Consider the following 22,514-nt stretch of genomic DNA (forward strand, 5'->3'; position numbering starts at 1 on the left):
TGGGAGAATATTTGCTCAAAAATCAACCAAACAACCCAACTTTTCAGATTAATTGCCATGTTGCAAATGTAGAAAATTTTCCATATGTGGTTTGCATTTTTCTCAGTGGATGTAATTGTTTTTTGAAAGTACTGTGAATAAAAAGGAATTAAATCATGAAATATTTCTGTTGTCTTAAGAGGTTACTAGTGCCGCATTGGATATTAAATTGTCTCATTGATTCAGAAAAAGCACTAAAGCTGTGATGTGTTTGGGAATTAGCCAATGTTCCCCAAACATCATCTTTCAGCATCCAAATGTTTTGCTGTGGTTGATCATTGGCAAGGACATAGCAACTTGTTTTTTTTCAAGTTATGAAAATTATTTTGCTTCACATTAATATGTTTGTAGCAAACCAGTTACGTAATATGAAAGTTATTTTTCGCTGTCATATCATTTTCTGTCTTCAGAGACCTCCGCTGGCAAACATCAGTTTATTTATTCTGGAGTTGTGCATGCTGACTCAGAGGAATCCACTGCTGGACACTTTGGAGGAATCGCCTTGTAACTGTAATATTCCACAACTTGCTTTGGAACTTCTGCTAAGACACACTTGGCCAAAGCTGCTGGAGAAGCCTGAAATGTAGTTTTAAAAAAACACACGTTAATTCAGAAAAAGAGACTTTTCACAATACAATTCATGGCCCATAAATTGTGAGCTATGCGGAAGTGACATCACTTGCACTGACCTTAAAAATAGTTCCCAAGTTCCATTAAACCCTGCTAAGAAGTTCCCCTTTTCAAAGTCTATTGCTATCAGCTCCCAACCTAAAAGCATCCAGTAACTGTGATGTCATCATGTTGGCTGAACAGCCAATCATGTTAAAGATTTTTTCATAGGTAGGAGATAATTTTAATTAACTTAACGTTGTACAAATTTCTAAATAAAGTTTGGTAAATGAATACTTGATTGTATAAATATCCTGTAAATAATTAACAATATACATATTAAAGTCCTTTGTGCTTTGACATATCCATGAAAGGAAATTATAATATATCCAAAATTGTGTTTCTCAGGCCACATGGTTTGCTAATCATAGCTTAGTATTCTGTTAAGTTCAATCAGACCTCAAGAAACTAAATATATAGTTTTCTTACAGTGGGACTAATTCCTAAAATAATGATTTCAACTTCATTCCCAGCAGTTGCAGATCACACACTGGTTTACTACCAACAATTTTAAGGTTTGTTTGTAAAGCCTCCTGCGCATGGAAATGAGAAATAACTGTTGTGTTCAATGGGTAATGGCAGTAGTTTCACCATAGATAGGGCCATAAGATCCAGATTATGTTTGTCTAGCAGTTTACAACTGTTTGTGAATTGAATGGCTTACTGAGCCACTCAGCATGATACTTATGAGAAATGAATACTGTGAGTCTGGGGACTAAACAGGTCAGGCTAGGCATGGACAGCAAGCATTAGAGAGCCTGGCATAGCAATCTGATGATTGTGTGATCCCCATTATTGATAGTTGCTTATCATTAAAGATTTGCAAATTAAAAAGTCACAGTGTTAGATCTGAGCTTGTATCTCAGAAAACAATAGACTAAGTATCCTGGACTTAGCTATTAGCCATTACTGGGCCAGTAACTTAAGGAGTGAAGTTTATAGCGGGTGTAAGAAAGGAGGTGGGTCAATGGAGCCTCACTACAATCGAATCTTGAGGGGTTTTGCCAGCAAAAGTGTTAAGGCCAGGGCCAGGAACAATGTTCAGGTAGAGGAAGGAGATAGTTCGGTGAAGGAGCAATTATGAATTTGGAATCTCACCTCCAGGGAAAATTGAAAGATGAACTGACAGGTTAGGCCTCAGATAGTGGCCAGAGAGAGAGGTGGCGTCAGTGTCAGGGCACACTGAAGTGTCTGTGGTGCTGGTGTGGGTGCAGTCAGGATACTCGGGGAATCTAATGCATTTTCATATCTTGCCTCTGGTAATACAAGAGGAGGCAATAGTGGAGACTCTGAAGGCAACCATACAGGAAGCGACTAATGCTATTGTAAGTAACCTCTGTCCACAATGTCACAGAGGAAACAGAAGCCCCAAAGGCAGCCCTGGAAACTTGGACCACTTTGACTCTCTGATGATGGAACAAGAGTATAAAGTGGTACAGCCTGGACCACTGGTGTGCTGAAAAGAACTGCAGGAACTCAAGGAAAGAGTGAGAGAAAAAAACCAGCTGCATTGCTATCAACATGAAATAGAAGGACTGGATGACTTCCATTAAATTCTATGAGTTTGAGGAATAAGAAGATGTAGAGTTGTGGTCATACTCTCCACCCACTGAACCTGTACTCACAGCCAGTTGTCTGGAGGAGGAGACAGTAAGAAGAGTAATTCTCTCACAAAAATACTGTCAAAATTCAAGCAGCAAGCTTTTCAGTTCACCTTTGACTTAAGGTGGCAAAAGGACATTTTCACATTCGTTTTTGCTGCGCCATCAGAACTGACAAATTAGTTCTGTTAGTTCCCTGGACAAGATAGTGAAAACCAAATTAAGTTTCACGACAATTTGTAAATTCCCAGTGATTTACTGAAGCTGTTTTGTGAACCCAGCATTATGTCAGATTTTGGATTGCAATGACTGGATTTGTAGTTGAGTGACAGACCAAAAGGAGTGATAAAAGATCAAAGTGCCTTAGTGAAAAAGTAACTCAAAAATAGTCCTCCCCAGGTCACGGCAGTGTTCTGTTCCTGTGAACTTGTCAAAAATCGGACAGTTCACAAATTGGAAGTGGAGCCACAAACTGAGTTCCCAGGTGACGGAAGATAGTTGCAGGCCTGCTGCAACTGGCAACACGACACCACCAGTCTCACAAAGGTTTGTCTGAATGTACAGTCAGGTGTTCATAAGCTGCGGAGGACATGACTTGTTACCAATTTATCCTGTTCACCCTCCCATTCAGGCCAATTTCACCTTCCTCAAAAACACACTGCAACTTCAAAACAGAATTCAAAGTTGTCCACTTCCTTTTGAATAAATCACAGCTTCATTTTCAAGCCCATCTTAAATTAAAAGCCATGAAATACCCTTCATGTTTAACTCTCTTTATTAATATATACTTCTGACATTTTGATCTCTTTTTATGCTCTTGAATAATTACCGCTCCATGCCAGCCTTATTAATCCTTTAGAGCCTTAGGAATGAAACACTCACAAATTTTTTTCTAGCGGAGATGCATTTAGTATCTAGATCAAAAGTTAAAATCCAAACCCTTCATTTTCATCTTGGTTTCTTTGTTGTTCTGTGTGCATTTCCTATCTTTAATGTATCATCTAGAGTCTAGTGTTCATATCACTTTATAAATGAGAAGACAAGGAAATAATTTTGACAATAAAACAGATGACGATATTTGGAAACCACTAAATTGAAAAAAATCCAAAAGTATCTGATGAGGAAGCTTAATCAAATTTTACCTTTTGACAGCCTAAAGCAGCTTTTGCAATAATTGCCCGTGAGTCATATGCATCACATTCAGACATACCCAAGTGTAGTTTTTATTAGTAAATGAAAATTAAGAAACACAAATTACTACTGAGCATGGGATCTCAATACCAATATTTCTGTAGCCCCATGAGTGTGTATTGTAATATTCTGGTGCATTTATTGGCAAAATGAAATAGTGTTAAGAACTGGAATTGGATTGCTGTGTTTTTTTCCTTCCGTCTCTATTACCTGTTAGTTATTTACAACACAGACAGGAACAACAGACTGCAGGGAAATGGAATTTCAAGCAAGATTGTGAAAGATTTCAGTCTTACTGATATCAACTATGATTGATATATTCGACTTGGTAAAAGAATCAAGTTTGGGGAAAAAAGGTACGAAAGAAATTTAAAGAACACAAAATCGCCTACAAGGACAAAGGTGGTTTTCCTTAACCTCCTGGTTAAACCGTGTGAACAAAAACTGCCAGTCTTGGTGTGCTATAGAGTTAAAGGGGCTAGAAGTTACAGAGGAAAGAAGAAACTTAAGAAAATGCAAGTGTGGTAGAAATAGTTAAAACTAGTGTCTGATAGGATACTTGACCATTCTGGAACAGCTGGGCTTAAGACTGCTGATGCGTGTTGAGAATAACCTTGGATGATAAGCGCAGTACCAGGAAGTCCAATAAACAAGATACTAGACCCCTGGAACCAGGAGGGAGGATGCATCCGGGGGAAAATTATAAGCCCTGATAACAGGAAGCAGGAAGAACTGTTAGACTTGTGCTGAGAAATAATTGACATGTCTTTTAAGTGATTGATCATATACTGACCATGGGATGCCAAACAAAGTTATGTGAAGTTGTTTGTCTTGCTTTATAAATATGAGCTCTGTATAACCTAAAAATCGGAGTTCTGGTGGTGGTGGAGACTGCTGCAGACTCTCCATGGTATTATGTTAATAAACTCTGGTGTTCTGAGTTAGTGTTTCCACAACAGCAAGAAAAGTAACTGCTAACCTGGGAATAAAGAGCAAACTTGGAATAATGTCAAAAGCCATTCTGAATGTTTAACTATATAAACAGTCCATGCTGAAAGATTTCTGGGAGTATTTGAATAAGATAATCTCCTCAGCTCCCAACGCAAAATACAAGAACCCTTCACCATCCCTTAGTGGACCCTTCTGTATGAGAATCAATTATATTATTTCTGGTTAAATCTGCTGTGTATCAATTTCAAATCAACTTGTTAACAAAAAAACTGTAGTGTGTCAATTATTTTAAGGATGTGTCTACCCTGAACCAGAGAATCTTATCTTTGGATTAGAAGAACAGTCACATGGTCAACTCAACAAAAGAGAGACAATAGACAATAGGTGCAGGAGTAGGCCATTCAGCCCTTCGAGCCAGCACCACCATTCACTGTGATCATGGCTGATCATCCACAATCAGTACCCTTTTTCTGCCTTCTCCCCATATCTCAGAGGAGTTATCCCAGACTGCTGAAGAAAGCAAGCTCAACATTAAGGGTGTAAATTAGACTTGGTAAAAGAACCAAGCAAACTCAATCAAGGATGTAATACTGAGACTTTATAAAGCACTGGTGTGCCCCCACTTCGAGTATTGTGAGTGGGTTTGGGTCCCTTATCTTAGAAAGGATGTGCTGAAGCTGGAGAGGGTTCAAAGGAGGTTTACAAAAATGATTCCAGGATTGAATGGCTTGTCATATGAACAGTGTTTGATGGCTCTGGGCCTGTGTTCGTAGAATTCAGAAAAATGAGGGGTGACCTCATTAAAACCTATCAAATAGTGAAAGGCCTTGATAGAGTAGATGCTTCCTGTAGTGGGAGAGTCTAAGACCAGAGAACACAGCCTCAGACTAGAGGGGTGTCCTTTTAGAATGAAGATTAGGAGGAATTTGTTTAGCCAGAGAGTGGGAAATCTGTGGAGTTCTTTGCCACAGGCAGCTATGGAGGCCAAGTCTTTATATTTAAGGCAGAGGTTGATAGGTTCTTGGTTGATCAGGGCAGGAAGAGATACGGGAAGAAGGCAGGAGATTGGGACTGAGTAGAAAATTGGATCAGCCGTGATGAAATGGGGGAGCAGACCTGATAGGCCAAATGGCCTAATTTTGCTCCTATATCCTATGGTCTTATTAAGGAACTATTCTAATAGAGCACATTCAGAAAAGAGCATAGCATCCAGACAGCCTGGCCCAATTCACTGCTGGGAATGTGTATTCTAATGAACTCAAAATACTATTGTCAAATCTAGACAGGAAGATCTTTAAATTTTAAGAAAACGGCAGCAAAATTTTGCATTGGAATGTGCTAAATATTGACCTCAATTTTACTGTATAATGTAGTTCCAGGTTTTTTCTACTAAAATAAGGCACTTGTCCAAAACATAACTTTCTCCGGAGCTTCGGAGGCAGAGGGCAATCTGACAGAAGTATGTAAAATTATGCAGGGAAAAGATAGAGTAGATAGGTAGAGTGTTTTTCCCAGGGCGCAAATGTCATAAAGTAGAGGGCTTAGCTTTAAGGTGAGAGGGGGAAAGTTTAAAGGAGATGAGGCAAGCACATAAAGTGGTAGATTCCTGGAACATGCTGAGTGAAGTGACGGGAGCAAATACTAAAGCAACATTTTAAAGCCATTTAGACAGCCGTGTCTAGAGGCTGGGAAGGGAGCGATACAGATCATGATTGGCAGAAACATTGTGAACTGACGAGCCTGTTTATGTGCTGAACTGTTCTTCATTCTATTTTCTATAATCAGTCAAATAATATTAACTTAATATGGTTATTTTTAGACACTTTTTAACATTAAAGTGCATAGCATTCATATTTTTGTGACAACTTGGAGAGCTGTGAACACTTCTAAAATTGGGAGGTTTATATTTCTAATAATTAACAGGCAGCACTTTGCGAATATAAAAGAAAAACTATTGTTACTGAACAGACACAAATGCCTAATAAGAACTGCATTTGGAGTATATAACAGCAACTGTAATGTGACTAAAGATGTGTTTCAACAACAATGAAAGAAGGCTCCACTTTAGGGTGAAGCCTTCTGCCTTGAAAGAAGAGGCCCAATTGGAGCAGGAGAGATACTCAGACATAAGGTCAGTATATTAATTGGAAAGCTGTTCAAATGTGGGAATGGGGGTACTGGAGTTGATTGGTGGTGGGTCCAGGGAAGCTATTCAGCATGATAGTGATTAGGAGATGATTAGAGTGGGTGTCAGATGCATGAGGACTTTGGCAGTATGAAGAGGATCATGGCTGAGGACTAGTGGTAGTAATGAAAACCTAAGGAGGGCATCTATGTGGAAGGAGACACCACAGATTCCTGAGCAGTGTGAGTCGAGACTTTAAAACAGTGTCTGAGAAGCCTCATGTGAAACCTTGTCTATCTGTAAAATGACCATTGTCAAAATGTTTGGCCACTGCAAGTGTCTGGGGACTCCCATGTGTTTTCATGTTTTAGTGTGAAGGCATAAGCAATTAAAAATATGCTCCCAAAGTATAAAGTACCCAATTGCATTTAGTACTTCAATTGAAAGGGTAGGTTTCCTTTCTGTTCTAGTTTTGAGAATCAATCCAATAGAAGTTAATCTTATATAAAAGATCCTATCATTCAGCAAACACTTATTACATTTCTATAAAGTTCTTACATTTTTAAATTCACGGAAGGGGACAAACTGAACAATGTCTCTGAGCACAGGTTCCCCCTTTGGAGATCGTAAAACCCCATCATCGCCGTCCAGTATCTGCATATCTGTAAAATCTGCATTCCCAACGCCAACAATGATGATGGACATTGGAAGGTATGATGCTCGGACTATTGCCTCCCTTGTGTCCGCCATATCAGTAACGACACCATCTGTTAGAATCAGTAGGATATAATATTGCTGCAAAGACAAAATTAAGATCGAGCTAGGATTAGCGGGGTGCCCGATACAAAATGTTAAAGCAAATACAAGTAACTTTTCAGGGCCTACCCGGGAGGATAGCCAGAAACTGTGCAAAAAGAACAGTTAACATTTCAATTCAGTGACCTTTCAACAGAAGTGGAAAAATGTTTGAGGAACGTTTTGTGATTAATTTGCTTCCCTGTGTCTTCTCTGCCCCTCCCCTCTTTTGCTGCATCTTATTAATTGCTCATTACTAATTTTGAACCATTTTAATGAACGGATGTTGCCTGAAATTCCGGCTGTTTCTATTTCCACAGGTGGTACCTGGCCTGCTAGGTATTTGCAGCATTCCTATTCTTTTTTGCAAATCTACAATCGTCTGCTTTTATATTGCTTTTCACAGAGTTTAATTGTAAGTGTGCTCATTATTATTAGGTCTCAGAAACTAATGAAGATTTCAGTTTGTGTTGGGGAATGGACACACTACACACATTGGATATCTTATTCTTTACTGGTTGCTAAATGTGACATGTTAATGTTGCCTCGTAGATACATTCCCTGCTATTTAATCTATAATGAGCTTATGCTGTCATAATGTCTCACTATCTGTGGCTTTCAGGTGTTAAACCAAGCCCTGTCCACCTTCTCAGTACAAAGCAACAGACAGTGAGTCACTGCTCCTAGAACAGCAGGCCCATTGTACTGGTGCCCTGACCAATTGTTAGTTCAACTGGCCAAAGAAATGGTCTGGTCTTGAGTTTGATTGTGTAACCTTTCAGCATGCAAAATAATTGCCGTGCCTGTAAGTTCACAAGTCCAACCTGTCGTGGGCGGGGGTGGGGTTGTAGTGTTAGAGACACTGGTTTTAGGGGGCTGTCTGATAGAGTGGTCACTGCAGTGCACCTCCCATGACCACCACAATAGATGTGAGGACCAGTCATGAGCCTCAGAGAAAGCCCGCAGAATGTTAGAAATCTCCAGTCACCTCAGACTTTCCTTGACACTCGACTCTGGATTTCCTACTTGTCGAGAAGGTGTGCCTGCCTTATGTACAACAGGTTTAAAAGAAACTACTGTGCAGTATATGCTGTCTTCTACCACAGGAATAATAATGTCAAACTGGTGGTGGCAGTAAATCAGCAGATGTAAATCTGCTACTGGATGAAGAGAGACATAAGTTCTCTTCCTATCTTTCTGAGATCCCCTCTATTAACCTCTCAAGGGAGGCCTCACCCCACACAAGGCGGCATCATTTACTCCTGGCTGCATTATTGTATAAAGTGTGATTAGTGGCCAACCCAAAGAAAGTGGCCAAGTTTAATGGCATACTTCTTCTGAGCAAATGTGAGTAATTTTGCTTTGGCATCAACAAAATCAACTTTGGACAGAGTGTGAGGTACAAGACAAAATGAAGACATTTTTGCTCTAAGTTTTGTACTTTTTAAACTCCTTTTCACTAGAAGTTTAAGCTTGGGTGTACCACAAAGGGCATGTATGAAACAGATGATTGTCACCTTGTAACAAGATAACATCGACATAATGGAATTTCAGCATCTAGTCCCTTAAAGACAACAATTCACTGGTCCTCTAAGAGAAGCTCTCTGCTGTGCATAGAGTTGATGATAATAAAAATTTCTGGATGGGTTTAAGGAGCATTAAAAACAATTGGCAAAGTCATCTACCATTACCATGATCAGTTTGGTTTGAAGTAGATAACTGATACTTAGGAACTATTCAACTATCACATATGGCAAATCACCATCCCATGTCAGCGGAAAATAAATGAGTCATGCCAGCAGTTCAAGGTTTAAGCCCGAAGGAAGTGTTGAGTCATCAAAAATATGTGGTGACAAGAGAAGGCCAGGAGGAGTGAGCTTTACATTTTTTATAAACCGAGGAGTTCTTTCCAGAATTATTTCTGGCCCGAGATCCCATGTTTCCAATCTGAGCCAAAGATGGGTCAATGCTCCTTGAGGAATCAAAGCCAAGGAGCACTTTGTGACATCCTGAACTATGAGTCAACTGTGACATATGCCACTGCTAAATCCATCTCTTCACACTCTGAAGGAGCAGATCATGCTGACCTCCACCTCACTCCTCAAAAGCAGTAGGACTCACCATTATGCAAACTACAAGTAGCAGGACTGCGGGACCAGATGGCACACCAGCTGGAGTCTTCAAAGTAGGGATAAAGAACTGGCACAGAACCTTCGCAATCTCTAGCTTCAAATCTGATTAAATAATAAGATTCTAGAGGACTTTAGACATGCTGATTTTGTTCCATCTTTTCAGAAAGGAGCCAGGGTGCAACATGGAAACTATTGTGACATTGACTTGTTGTTATCCTCTTAACCTGATTACTCCCCTCACCAGGAAAGTCCTGTTGGAATCTTGGTTCAGTTTCAGATTATTCTGCAGGACAATCAATACGATCTTCATTGCCTGTCAAATCCAGGAACAAGAGCAAAACCTGACCATATTCAACCCCATCATTTGCGAAGCCCTGTTGACCCTCCAAAATTTATTAAAAATGACAGAAGTTTGTCCTTCAGCAACATCGATTGAGTTCACAATCTTCTCCATGAATTTTGCTGGATTTGCGTCAGACTATCTCGGGCGACCATACTCGAGTGGTGGAGATTTTCTGCATGTCGAACTTCAGTTCCTGCTTTTTAAACATCAGCTGTTTTCCCATGGATTTGACTATCGGTGCTCTTCAATTCTGGTTATGCTCTGGCTCACTCACCCTCTCCTTCTCAACCAATTATGTTCAATAACCCCACCCCTCGCCACCAGCACTACCATGAACCCACAATCTGTCACCCGCCTCACCGAGGAAAGGTCTTCATGCTATTTTATTATTTATAATGCCTTGGGTTTTATTAACGGAGGGCCCAACAGCTGTCAACCCCACTTTACCACATACAGTACCAGTTTAATGTAACTTTCGATGGTCTAAGAAACTCGGATATATTAATTTAGTGATAAGGATTTTTAGATTAGATTAGATTAGATTCAACTTTATTGTCATTGTGCCGAGTACAGATACAAAGCCAATGAAATGCAGTTAGCATCTAACCAGAAATGCAAAGAATAGTGTTATTTAAAAAATAACTGCAAATAAAAAGTAAGTGACAAATATAAAAGTACTGAGACACTACAATATGGGTGCAATACTGCTTAGCGCTGTGATGTGAGGTTCAGCAGGGTCACAGCCTCAGGGAAGAAGCTCTTCCTGTGCCTGTTGGTGTGGGAGTGGAGGCTCCTGTAGCACCAACCGGATGGGAGGAGAGTAAAAAGTCCATGGTTAGGGTGAGATTCATCCCTGATAATGCTTGTCGCCCTGCTCAGGCAGTGTTTATGGTAGATGTTCTCAATGGTGGGCAATTGGGTGCCAATAATTGGCTGCAGCACTGGGAACAATGCCTTATTTTCATTGATCTAATGCTTCGTGATCTACCGTGTACCCATGAAATAACCTGGTCTGGACTTGCGCTCGAGGGGATGACCACCTGTGGGTGTATATACACATTCAAGCTGTTAATCACACCCCCAATGTAGTTGTGCAGATAACGGCTGCAGCGTAAGCTTCTACATACAGAGGCTTCTTTCGACTTCTCCTCCTCAGCAGCCACCTTCGCCACCTTGTTTATGATGGGAGACACATTTGTCGGTCCATAAAGCTGGATTTTAGGTAGACAGCTCTGATAAGATTCAACTACGCCCTGTATTCCTTAAACAAAGACAGAGTTAAGTTAGCAATTGCTCTCGTGTGTGTGTTAAGTAAAAAAAATTCATAAAGTTTGAGCATATTGCATTAAATTTATAATGTCCATCCCATGCTGTAATACGAAGTGCTGGTAAACTATATACTGTACCTTATAGGGGGGAACTCTGATAATTTGGTATCCCACTGTTCAGAAATCCCAATGGTTTGTCATTTGAATGACCAAGATCTGCTTCCTGCACTCTTTTAAAACCCACTGGGCTCTCTTTCTCACTTTTACATCTCACCAAAGTCCGGAGGACACCGGATACTTTATTCCATATTATTTGTGCTAATGCTCAATTTATATCGTGCCTATGTTTGACCAGGTTGAATTTTTATTGGCTGCTCAAATATGTTGGATTTTTAGAAACAACAGACTTAGTGGCAAAGTAATTCAGAAAACTGATATGAAGCTGATTGAGATCCCAGAGATGGAGCAGAGGTAGGAAATGACGGGAATAAGGTGCACGGATAAGTGGGAGGATTAGTGCAAAGCAGAATCAAATAGTGAAGTTACCTGCTTCACGTACACTATGTATACATCGTGTGGGAAAGAGAAAGTTAGTGATATGAGTGTGGAATTTATAGTGGGACTCCAGCCAAAGCTCCCTTTTCCTTATACTTACCTGCAGGTCACAGGAAAACAGCCAAGCCTGGATGTTGGGTTATCAATACACAGCTAGTGAAAAGGGTCGAAAGGCATGTTGGAAGAGGTTGAGTTTTTGTCAACACCATGGACGTTAGCCGACTCCTTGCTGATAGATGGCATCTTCTCGTACAAATGATCCCAACGTTAAGGAGATGGACAGTGCTGGGTTCCTGGACGTTCTAGGAGGCCAGTGCCAGGTAGGCAGAGCTTTTATTGTTAATGAGCTCATGTCCTAATCACAGAAGTAAAGGGGCCGTTTAAGATGATGACGTTTGTGAACTGGGAAGGCAGGAAATGACCTTTGCAAATAGAGCTTCTCATGGGTTGCCACTGAATATATTTTCACAGCTATATGGTCAGAGGATGCAATGACATCATCAAGTAAGCACCACATGCAGTGTCTCACTAACCACAAGGCAGAGGAGTTTAGGGTTAGTGGAGGTGAACACCAGGGAATGAAGCTTTGCTTCTACACTGCTTAGAGGTGACATGGAAAAATAAGATAATGAAGCACACAATCCCTGAAGATTTACAATGCATTGAAATCTTGTTTCTGAACAATATTGGATTCATGTTTCTAACTGGACTAAATAATCATTTTTTATTATTAATTATGTGCCAGTTTTGATGAGACCATGGATAATTACTAAAGGGCTCTAAATGTAAAGTTATCCGAGTGGTAATCTTACTAGTAAAACTAATTCCTGATCTTGTTCTGCTTTTAACAAGGAAGTTATTGAAGAACAAGGCACACATAAGCTGACAGTACTCTCTTTATTGGCTTCAGCTGCCTGTAAAGTCAAATATTTAAGACACTAACTCTAATTTAGTATCTTTCTAATTGACGTCTAATACATTTAAAATGGGCACCAGGGGAAATTAATACTTAGCAGCTGGAGGGAGTGCGTCTTTTAACAAGCTTTGCTGTTCAGCATTGAAGATCCCTTGCAACTGATTATTTAGCTGATATATACCATGTCCACCCTGGGTTTTTACCATTCTGTTATATTAATCAGAGAATAGTAATTTTAGAATTAATCAGCACACAGAAGTTTCTGCTGTGGTTTGAAATGTTCTATTGTACTTGTTATTCCCTGGCTTCGGATGAGTCATTAGATGGAAAATTCTAAAATAGTTTGAGATAGAAATACCTGCTTAAGAAAAAAATTTTTTACTAACAATGCAATAGCATCTTCAGATTATGGGGTTCATTGATCCATGTGGGCTTTTAAGATCTAGTCTGACTCAATGTATTGGAGTTCTATTCCACAGTGTGAAATGATGTGCGAGGGTATCGTTCGTGGGAAGAAAACTGCAGGACTCTAGACCAGGTTAGTGTCTACTCCACTGTGATGCTGCATTGTGACGAAGAATAAATGATTTGCAGATGACATAAGTTTGACAGCAGCACCATACCCTCAGGTGGATAGAAGAGACGACAGCTTACCTTCACATTCATCGTCTTCAGAATTAAAATTAATGGCAAAATTGTGTGAAACCTGGAAAAGGAAAAAGTATACTAAAATAAATTAAAACATGAATTTTCACCTATTCTCATAGGGAATTCAATTTTTGTGGCTAATCAAAGATGTATGTTAACAATTTAATTCTTTAGTGGAAAGGAGACCTTGTGGATCACACCCATTTACTTCTCATGAGTGAAGAATTCCCTTCATGTTACCGGCAATGAAGATCACAATTACTGGCAGCATAAATCTAACATTGAATTTAATTCTGTTCTAGTTGCAAAGCATGTCTGTCAATGGTTTACAAATAACATCTTTTAATATTGTCTGACAGCGAATTAAGATGCAGGAAAGAGAATCACTTCCCGTTGTAGTGCAGAATTCCTGAAAATCAATAATCAACTCATTGCTCTCCCATTAAAAGTGTTATTAGAAGATGAGCAGTGACTATGAAAATGTCATCTCCAGTACATTCAAGAAAGCTGGTCACCCTTACAATGGATGCCATTTCGGATTATTTGTAATTATACCCATGGAAATGCCTGGAAGTAAGAGGAACCCAATCAGAATGTAGCAGTTCTAACACTGTCCTGTCCGTCCTAGCAATTTCCCTGCTGTTCTCAGATCCTGAGCTAGGTTTCACCCAATAAAGATCTCCGAATGGTAGCTGCACAGTGTGAGGATGAAGGGGAAGATTAATGTACATGACTGTTAATTTTTTGTTTAAATGCTCTGACTGGACTTGTTTTTATTCATTATTACATTTTGTTTTACCTTCGGAAACATTATAAAGCTTTAGCCTTTGACAGGCAGCAAGGATGGAGATCAAAGTGCAAAGTAAGTTTATTATCAGGATGCATACATGTCACCATATACAACCCTGAGATTCATTTTCTTGCAGGTGCTCACAGTAAATACAAAGAAACACAATAGAATCAATGAAAAACCACACACAACCAGACGGACAAGCAGCCAGTGTGCAAAAGAAAACAAACTGTGCAAATAAGACCATAAGGCCATAAGATATAGGAGCAGAAGTCATGGGCTGATCCAATTCTTCCAGTCATCCCCACACCCCCGCCTTCACCCCATAAGCTTTGATGCCCTGGCTAATCAAGAATCTATCTATCTCTTCCTTAAATACACCTAATGACTTGGCCTCCACAACCGCTCGTGGCAACAAATTCCACAGATTTACCACCCTCTGACTAAAGTAATTTTTCCGCAACTCAGTTCTAAATGGACGTCCTTCAATCCTGAAGTTGTGGCCTCTTGTCCTAGAATCCACCACCATGGGAAATAACTTTGCTATATCTAATTTGTTCAGACATTTTAACATTTGGATTGTTTCTATGAGATCCCCCCTCATTCTCCTGAACTCCGGGGAATACAGCCCAAGAGCTGCCAGATGTTTCACATAAGGTAACCCTTTCATTCCTGGAATCATTCTTGTGAATCTTCTCTGAACCCTCTCCAATGTCAGTATATCCTTTCTAAAGTAAGGAGCCCAAAACTGCACACAATACTCCAAGTGTGCCTTACAGAGCCTCAACATCACATCCCTGCTCTAAAATTCTATACCTCTAGAAATGAATGCCAACATTACATTCACCTTCAACACGCTGGAGGAACTCAGCAGGTCAGGCAACATCCCTGGAAATGATCAGTCGATGTTTCAGGCCGGAACCCTTCAAGGGTTCCGGCCCGAAACATCGACTGATCTTTTCCACGGATGCTGCCCGACATGCTGAGTTCCTCCAGCATGTTGTGAGTGTTGCTTTGATCCCAGCATCTACAGATTATTTTGTGTTTACATTCACCTTCGTCACAATTGACTCAACCTGGAGGTTAAATTTTAGGGTATCTTGCACAATGGCTCCCAAGTCCCTTTGCATCTCTGTATTTTGTATTCTCTCCCCATGAAAATAATAGTCTGCCCCTTTATTTCTTCCACCAAAGTGCATGACCATATACTTCCCAACATTGTATTTCATTTGCCACTTCTTTGCCCATTCCCCTAAACTATCTAAGTCTCTCTGCAGGCTCTCTGTTTCCTCAACACTACCCGCTCCTCCACCCATCTTTGTATCATTGGCAAATTTAGCCACAAATCCATGAATACCGTAGTCCAAATCAATGACGTACATCATAAAAAGCAGTGGTCCCAATACCGACCCCTGTGGAACTCCACTGGTAACCGTCAGTCAGTCAAAATAGGATCCCTTTATTCCCAGTCTCTGTTTTCTGCCCACGAGCCAATGCTCCACCCATGCTAGTAACTTCCCTGTAATTCCAAGGGCTCTTATCTCGCTAAGCAGCCTTATGTGTGGCACCTTGTCAAAGGCCTTCTGAAAATTCAAATACACCATGTCTACTGCATCTCCTTCATCTACCCTGTTTGTAATTTCCTCAAAGAATTGCAGTAGGTTTGTCAGGCAGGATTTTCCTTTCAGGAAACCATGCTGGCTTTGGCCTGTCTTGTTATGTGCCTCCAGGTACGCCGTAATCTCATCCCTAACAATCGATTCCAACAACTTCCCAACCACTGATGTCAGGCTAACAGATCTATAGTTTCCTTTCTGCTGCCTCCCACCCTTCTTAAATAGCAGAGTAACATTTGTAATTTTCCAGTCATCTGCTACAATCCCAGAAGCTATCCATTCTTGAAAAATCATCGTTAATGCCTCCACAATCCTCCACAATCTCTCTCAAAACCTGAGGGTGCATTCCATCAAGTCCAGGAAATTTAGTCACCCTCAGACCATTAAGCTTCCTGAGCACCTTCTCAGTCAGAATTTTCACTGCACAAACTTCACTTCCAGGACACTCTTGAATGTCCGGTATACTACAGACGTCTTCCACTGTGAAGACTGATGCAAAATATGCACTAATTTCCTCTGCCATCTCTGCATCTCTCATTACAATATCTCCAGCATCATCTTGTATTGGTCCTATATCTACCCTCGACTCTCTTTTACCCTTTATATACTTAAAAAAGCTTTTCGTATCTTCTTTGATATTAGTCACCAGTTACCTTTCATAACTCATCTTTTCCTTCCTAATGACCTTCTTAGTTTCCTTCTGCAAGTTTTTAAAAGCTTCCCAATCCTCTATCTTCCCACTTGCTCTAGCTTCCTTGTATGCCCTCTCTTTTGCTTTTACTTTGGCTCTGACTTCACTTGTCAACCGTGGTAGTGTCCTTCCTCCCTTTGAAAATTTCTTAAATATCTCTGTCTTGCACTTCCCTCTTTTTTTTGCAGAAACTCCAGCCATTGCTGCTCTGCTGTTCTTCCTGCTAGTGTCTCTTTCCAGTCAACTTCGGCCAGTTCCCCTCTCATGCCATTGTAATTTCCTTTATTCCACTGAAATACCGACACATTGGATTTTATTTTTTCCCTCTCAAGTTTCAATGTGAACACGATCATATTGTGATCACTGTTCCCTAAGGGTTCCTTAACCTTAAGCTCTCTTATCACCTCCACAACACCCAATCTAGCACAGCCGATCCCCTAGTGGGCTCAACAACAAGCTGTTCTAAAAAGCCATCCCTTAGACATTCTCCCTCTTGAGATCCAGTACTGACATGGTTTTCTCAATCCACCGTCATATTAAAATCCCCAATGATTATCATGACATTGCCTTTCTGACACGCCTTTTCTATCTCCTGCTGTAATTTGTAATCCACATCCTGGCTGCTGTTTGGAGGCCTGGATAAAACTGCCATTGGGGTCCTTTTACCCTTGCCATTTCTTAACTCAACCCATAGAGACTCTACACCTTCCAATCCTACGTCATCTCTTTCCAATGATTTAATATTATTTCTTATACACAGGGCCACACCACCCCCTCTGCCTACTAACCTATCTTTCTGATACACCGTATATCCTTGGACATTCAGCTCCCAATGGCAGCCATCCTTTAGCCAATTCTGATTTGATGGAGACAGCCGTGAGAGCACGGAAGAACATCTGGAGTAATTTCTGAAATGCCCAGTTCGCTGCCGCTACTACTGTGCAATCGAGAATCTCCAGAGGGAAGGCCCCAAAATCCTCGGCTTTGCCTGCTGCTGGCTACCAGGGCTGGGGTCGAAGCATTCGGCAGAGTTGGTGCTCGGTACTTGGTGCTGGAGGGCTGGTCAGAGCTCGAAGTTTGCGGACGACTCAGAGTCGGACTGTGGTCGGGCATGGCAGGGAGAGTTTTCTTTCTTCTCCCGTCTGCATGAGATGTGGGACTTTCGAGAGACTTTGAACTTTTTACCGTGCTCATGGCCTGTTCTTCATCAAGTTACAGTATTGCTTACATTGTTGTAACTACATGTTATAATTATGTGTTTTTTGTCAGTTTTTCAGTCTTGGTCTGTCCTGTGTTTCTGTGATATCACATCGGAAGAATATTGTATAATTTCTTAATGCATGCATTACTAAATGACAATAAAAGAAGACTGCGTGTCCTCATAATCTAAATCTAAATTTCAGAGATGGCCACAACGTCATATTTTCCAATCTGTAGCTGAATTTCAAGATCATTCATTTTATTCCTTATGCTGCGTGCATTCAAGTATAACACTTTCAGTCCAGTATTTGTTACTTTCAGTCCAGTATTTGTTGCTTTCTGTTTTAACTGCACCATGCCTCTATTGCCCTGTAACTCATGCCACTGGCTGTGATTAAGCCTCATCTTCTACCTGTTCTTTCTAAAATCTCTGTTGACACTGTCTTTGATTTATTTCTGGTTTGCCCTTCCTCAGCCCTGTCACTCCGGTTCCCATCTCCCTGCCAAATTAGATTAAACCCTCCCAAACAGCTCTATTAAATGTGCCTGCTAGGATATTGGACCCCTTTGGGTTCAGGCGTAACCAATCCTTTTTATACACGTCATACCTCCCCCAGAAAAGATCCCAATGATCCAGGAATCTGAAGCCCTGCCCCCTACACCAGTCTTTCAGCCATACATTAATACGCCTGATCATGCTATTCTTGTCCTCGTTAGCACGTGGCACAGGCAGCAATCCTGAGATTACTACCCTGGAGGTCCTGCTTTTCAGCTTCCTACCTAACTCCCTGAATTCTTTCTTTAGGACCTCCTCCCTTTTTCTACCTATGTCATTGGTACCAAAGTGTACCAAGACTTCTGGCTGTTCACCCTCTCCCTTCAGAGTACTCTACACCCAAAAACTCAAATACAAAAAGAAAAAAGGAAAGAAAATAATAATAATAAATAAATAAGCAATAAATACCAATAACGTGAGATGAAAAGCCCTTGAAAGTGAGTCCATAGGTTACGGGAACAGCTCAGTGTTAAGGTGAGACGTTGAGTGAATTTATTCCCTTGGGTTCAAGAGCCTAATGGCTGAGACCATAAGATATAGGAGTAGAATTAGGCCATTTGGCCCATTGATTCTGCTCAGCCATTTCATCATGGCTGATCCTATTCTCCTCTCCTTCCTTCTCCCTGTATCCCTTCCTGCCCTGATAAATCAAGAATCTACCAGCCTCTGCCTTAGATATACATAAAGACTTGGCCTCCAAAGTTGCCTGTGGCAAAGAATTCCACAGACACACCACTCTCTTTCTAAAGAAATCCCTCCTCATCTCTGTTCTAAAAGGACACCCCTCTATTCTGAGGCTGTGTCCTCTGGTCTTAGACTTTCCACATCCACTCTATCAAAGCCTTTCACCATTAAATAGGTTTCAATGAAGTCACCCCTCATTATTCTGAATTCTAGTGAATACATACCCACAGCTATTAAACGTTCTTCATATGACAAGCTATTCAATCCTGGAATCATTTTCATGAACCTCCTTTGAACCGTCTCCAGTTTCTGCACATCCTTTCTAAGATAAGGGGGCCAAAACTGCTCACAATACTCCAAGTGATGCCTCACCAGTGCTTTATAAAGTTTCAACATTATATCCTTGCGTTTATATTCTAGTCCTCTCAAAATGAATGCTAACATTGCATTTGCCTTCCTCACTACAGACTCAACCTGCAAATAAACCTTTAGGGAATCCTGCACAAGGACTCCCAACTGAGACTTGTGTCTCAGTTTTTGTACTTTCTCTCCACTCAGAAAATAGTCAACCCTTTCATTTCTTCTACCAAAGTGCATGACCGTACACTTCCCAACACTGTATTCCAACTGCGCTTTCTTTGCCGATTCCCCCAATCCGTCTGTCTTTCTATAGCCTCTCTACTTCCTCAAAATTACCTGTCCCTCTACCTATCTTCATATTGCCTGCAAATCTTTCAACAAAACCATCAATTCCATCATCCAAATCGTTGACATAAAATGTAAAAAGAATTGGTCCCAACACAGACACCTGTGGAACACCACTAGACACTGGCAGCCAGTCAGAAAAGGCTCCCCTTAGTCCCACGCTTTGCCTCCTGCCAATCAGCCACTGCTTTATCCATGCTAGAACTTTTCCTGTAATACCATGGGCTTGTAGCTTGTTAAGCAGCCTCATGTGTGGCACCTTGCCAAAGGCGTTCTGGAAATCCAAGTACACAAATCAACTGAATCTTCTTGGTTTATCCAGCTTGCTATTTATTCTAAGAATTTCAACAAATTTGTCAAGCAAGATTTTCTCTTGAGGAAACCATGCTGACTATAGCCTATTTTATCATGTGCTCCAAGTATCCTGAGATTTCATCCTTAATAATTGACCCCAACATCTTCCCAACTACTGAAGTTAGACTAACTGGCCTTCTTGAAGCGAGAACTGACATTTGTAATTTTCCAGTCTTCCAGAACCATTCTGGATTCTTGAATGATCATTACTAATGCTTCCACAATCTCTTCAGCCACCTTTTTCAGAATGCTGGGGTGTACACCATTTGATCCTGGTGACTTATCTACCTTCAAACCTTTCAGTTTCCCGAGAACCTTCTCTCTAGGAATTGGAGAGGGATAGGAACAGACAAGTTAGGGAAATGTTTAATTGGAGTAAGGGGAACTATGAGGCTATTAGGCAGGAACTTGGAAGCATAAATTGGAAACAGGTGTTCTCAGGGAAACATACTGAAGAAATGTGGTAAATGTTCAGGGGATATTTGTGTGGGGTTCTGAGTAGGTACGTTCCAATGAGACATGGAAAGGATGGTAGGGTACAAGATCCGTGGTGCACAAAGGCTGTTGTAAATCTACTCAAGAAGAAAAGAAGAGCTTATGAAAGGTTCAAAAAACTAGGTAATGATATGAATCTAGAAGAAGCTAGCTAGCAGGAAGGAGCTTCAGAATGAAATTAGGAGAGCCAGAAGGGGCCATAAGAAGGCCTTGGCAGAGAGGATTAAGGAAAACTCCAAGGCATTCTACAAGTGTGCGAAGAGCAAGAGAATAAGACGTCAGAGAATAGGACCAATCGAGTGTGACAATGGAAAAGTATGAATGGGAACCGTAAGAAATAGGAGAGGTACTTAATGAAATCTTGGCTTCAGTATTCACTACGGAAAAGGATCTTGGCAATTGTAGGGATGACTTGCAGTGGACTGAAGAGCTTGAGAATGTAGATATTAAGAAAGAGGATGTGATGAAGCTTTTGAAAAGCATCAAGTTGATAAGTCACCGGGACCAGACGGGATGTACCCCAGGCTACCATGGGAAGCGAGGGAGGAGATTGCTGAGCCTCTAGCAATGATCTTTGCATCATCAATGAGGACGGGAGAGGTTCCGGAGGACTGGGGGGTTGCGGGTGTTGTTCCCTTATTCAAGAAAGTGAGTAAGGATAGCCCAGGAAATTATAGACCAGTGAGTCTTACTTCAGTGGTTGGTAAGTTGATGGAGAAGATCCTGAGAGGCAGGATTTATGAACATTTGGAGAGGCATAATGTGATTAGGAATAGTCAGCATGGTTTTGTCAAAGGCAGGTCACGCCTTACGAGCCTGATTGAATTTTTTGAGGATGTGACTAAGCACATAGGTGAAGGTAGAGCCGTAGATGTAGTGTATATGGATTTCAGAAAGGCATTTGACAAGGTACCCCATGCAAGGCTCATTGAGGAAGTAAGGAGGCATGGAATTCAAGGGGACATTGCTTTATGGATCCAGAACTGGCTTGCCCACAGAAGGCAAAGAGTGGTTGTAGACAGGTCATATTCTGCATGGAGGCCGGTGACCAGTGGTGTGTTTCAGGGATCTGTTCTGTGACCCCTACTCTTTGTGATATCTATAAATGACCTGGATGAAGAAGTGGAGGGATGGGTTAGTAAATTTGCTGATGATACAAAGGTTGGGTGTGTTGCGGATAGTGTGGAGGGCTGTCAGAGGTTACAACGGGACATTGATAGGATACAAAACTGGGCTGAGAAGTGGCAGATGGAGTTCAACCCAGATAAGTGTGAGCTGGTTCATTTTGGTAGGTCAAATATGATGGCAGAATATAGCATTAATTGTAAGACTCTTGGCAGTGTGGAGGATCAGAGGGATCTTGGGGTCCAAGTCTATAGGACACTCAAAGCTGCTACACATGTTGACTCTGTGGTTAAGAAGGCATATGGTGCATTGGCCTTCATCAACCATTTTATTGAATTTAAGAGCCAAAAGGTAATGTTGCAGCTAAATAAGACCCTGGTCAGACCCCACTTGGAGTACTGTGCTCAATTCTGGTCGCCTCACTATAGGAAGGATGTGAAAACCATAGAAAGGGTGCAGAGGAGATTTACAAGGATGTTTCCTCGATTGGAGGACATGCCTTATGAGAATAGGTTGAGTGAACTCGGCCTTTTCTTCTTCGAGCCATGAAAGATGAGAGGTGACTTGATAGCGATGTACAAGATAATGAGATGCATTGACTGTGTGGATAGTCAGAGGCTTTTCCCCAGGGCTGAAATGACTAGCACGAGAGGGCATAATTTTAAAATTTTAAGGTGCTTGGATGTAGGTACAGAGGAGATGTCAGGGGTAAGTTTTTTTACTCAGAGAGTGGTGAGTGTGTGGAATGGGCTACTGGCGGTGGCGGTGGAGGCGGAAACGATAGGGTCTTTTAAGAGACTCCTGGATGGCTACATGGAGCTTAGAAAAATACAAGGCCATGGGTAAAACCTAGGTTGTTCTAAGGTAGGGACATGTCAGACACAGCTTTGTGGGCTGAAGGGCCTGTATTGTGCTGTATGTTTTTCTCTGTTTCTATGTAACTTCACACACTTCTTGCCCCCTGACACCTGGAACTTCCACCATACTGCTAGCATCGTCCACAGCGAAGACTGATGCAACATGCTTATTCAGTTCATCTGCTATTTTGTTGTCCCTCATTACTGC

The 22,514-nt window shown here is 41.1% G+C and overlaps 1 protein-coding gene across 1 annotated transcript in view; it reads right to left on the bottom strand.

Annotated features, from left to right (window-relative positions):
- Window positions 1-477: 477 nt before the first annotated feature.
- The window catches only part of cpne7 (copine VII), a 119,255-nt gene continuing 97,218 nt past the window's right edge, over window positions 478-22,514 (bottom strand). The window contains exons 12-15 of the mRNA XM_072279178.1: window positions 13,240-13,291; window positions 10,974-11,107; window positions 7,135-7,371; window positions 478-615 (exon numbers count right to left, since the gene is read on the bottom strand). Coding sequence (XP_072135279.1) covers window positions 478-615; window positions 7,135-7,371; window positions 10,974-11,107; window positions 13,240-13,291 — 561 coding nt within the window. The remainder of the gene's footprint in view (window positions 616-7,134; window positions 7,372-10,973; window positions 11,108-13,239; window positions 13,292-22,514) is intronic.

This window comes from Mobula birostris, chromosome 15 (assembly GCF_030028105.1).
Source record: "Mobula birostris isolate sMobBir1 chromosome 15, sMobBir1.hap1, whole genome shotgun sequence".
NCBI classification, from domain to species: domain Eukaryota; kingdom Metazoa; phylum Chordata; class Chondrichthyes; order Myliobatiformes; family Myliobatidae; genus Mobula; species Mobula birostris.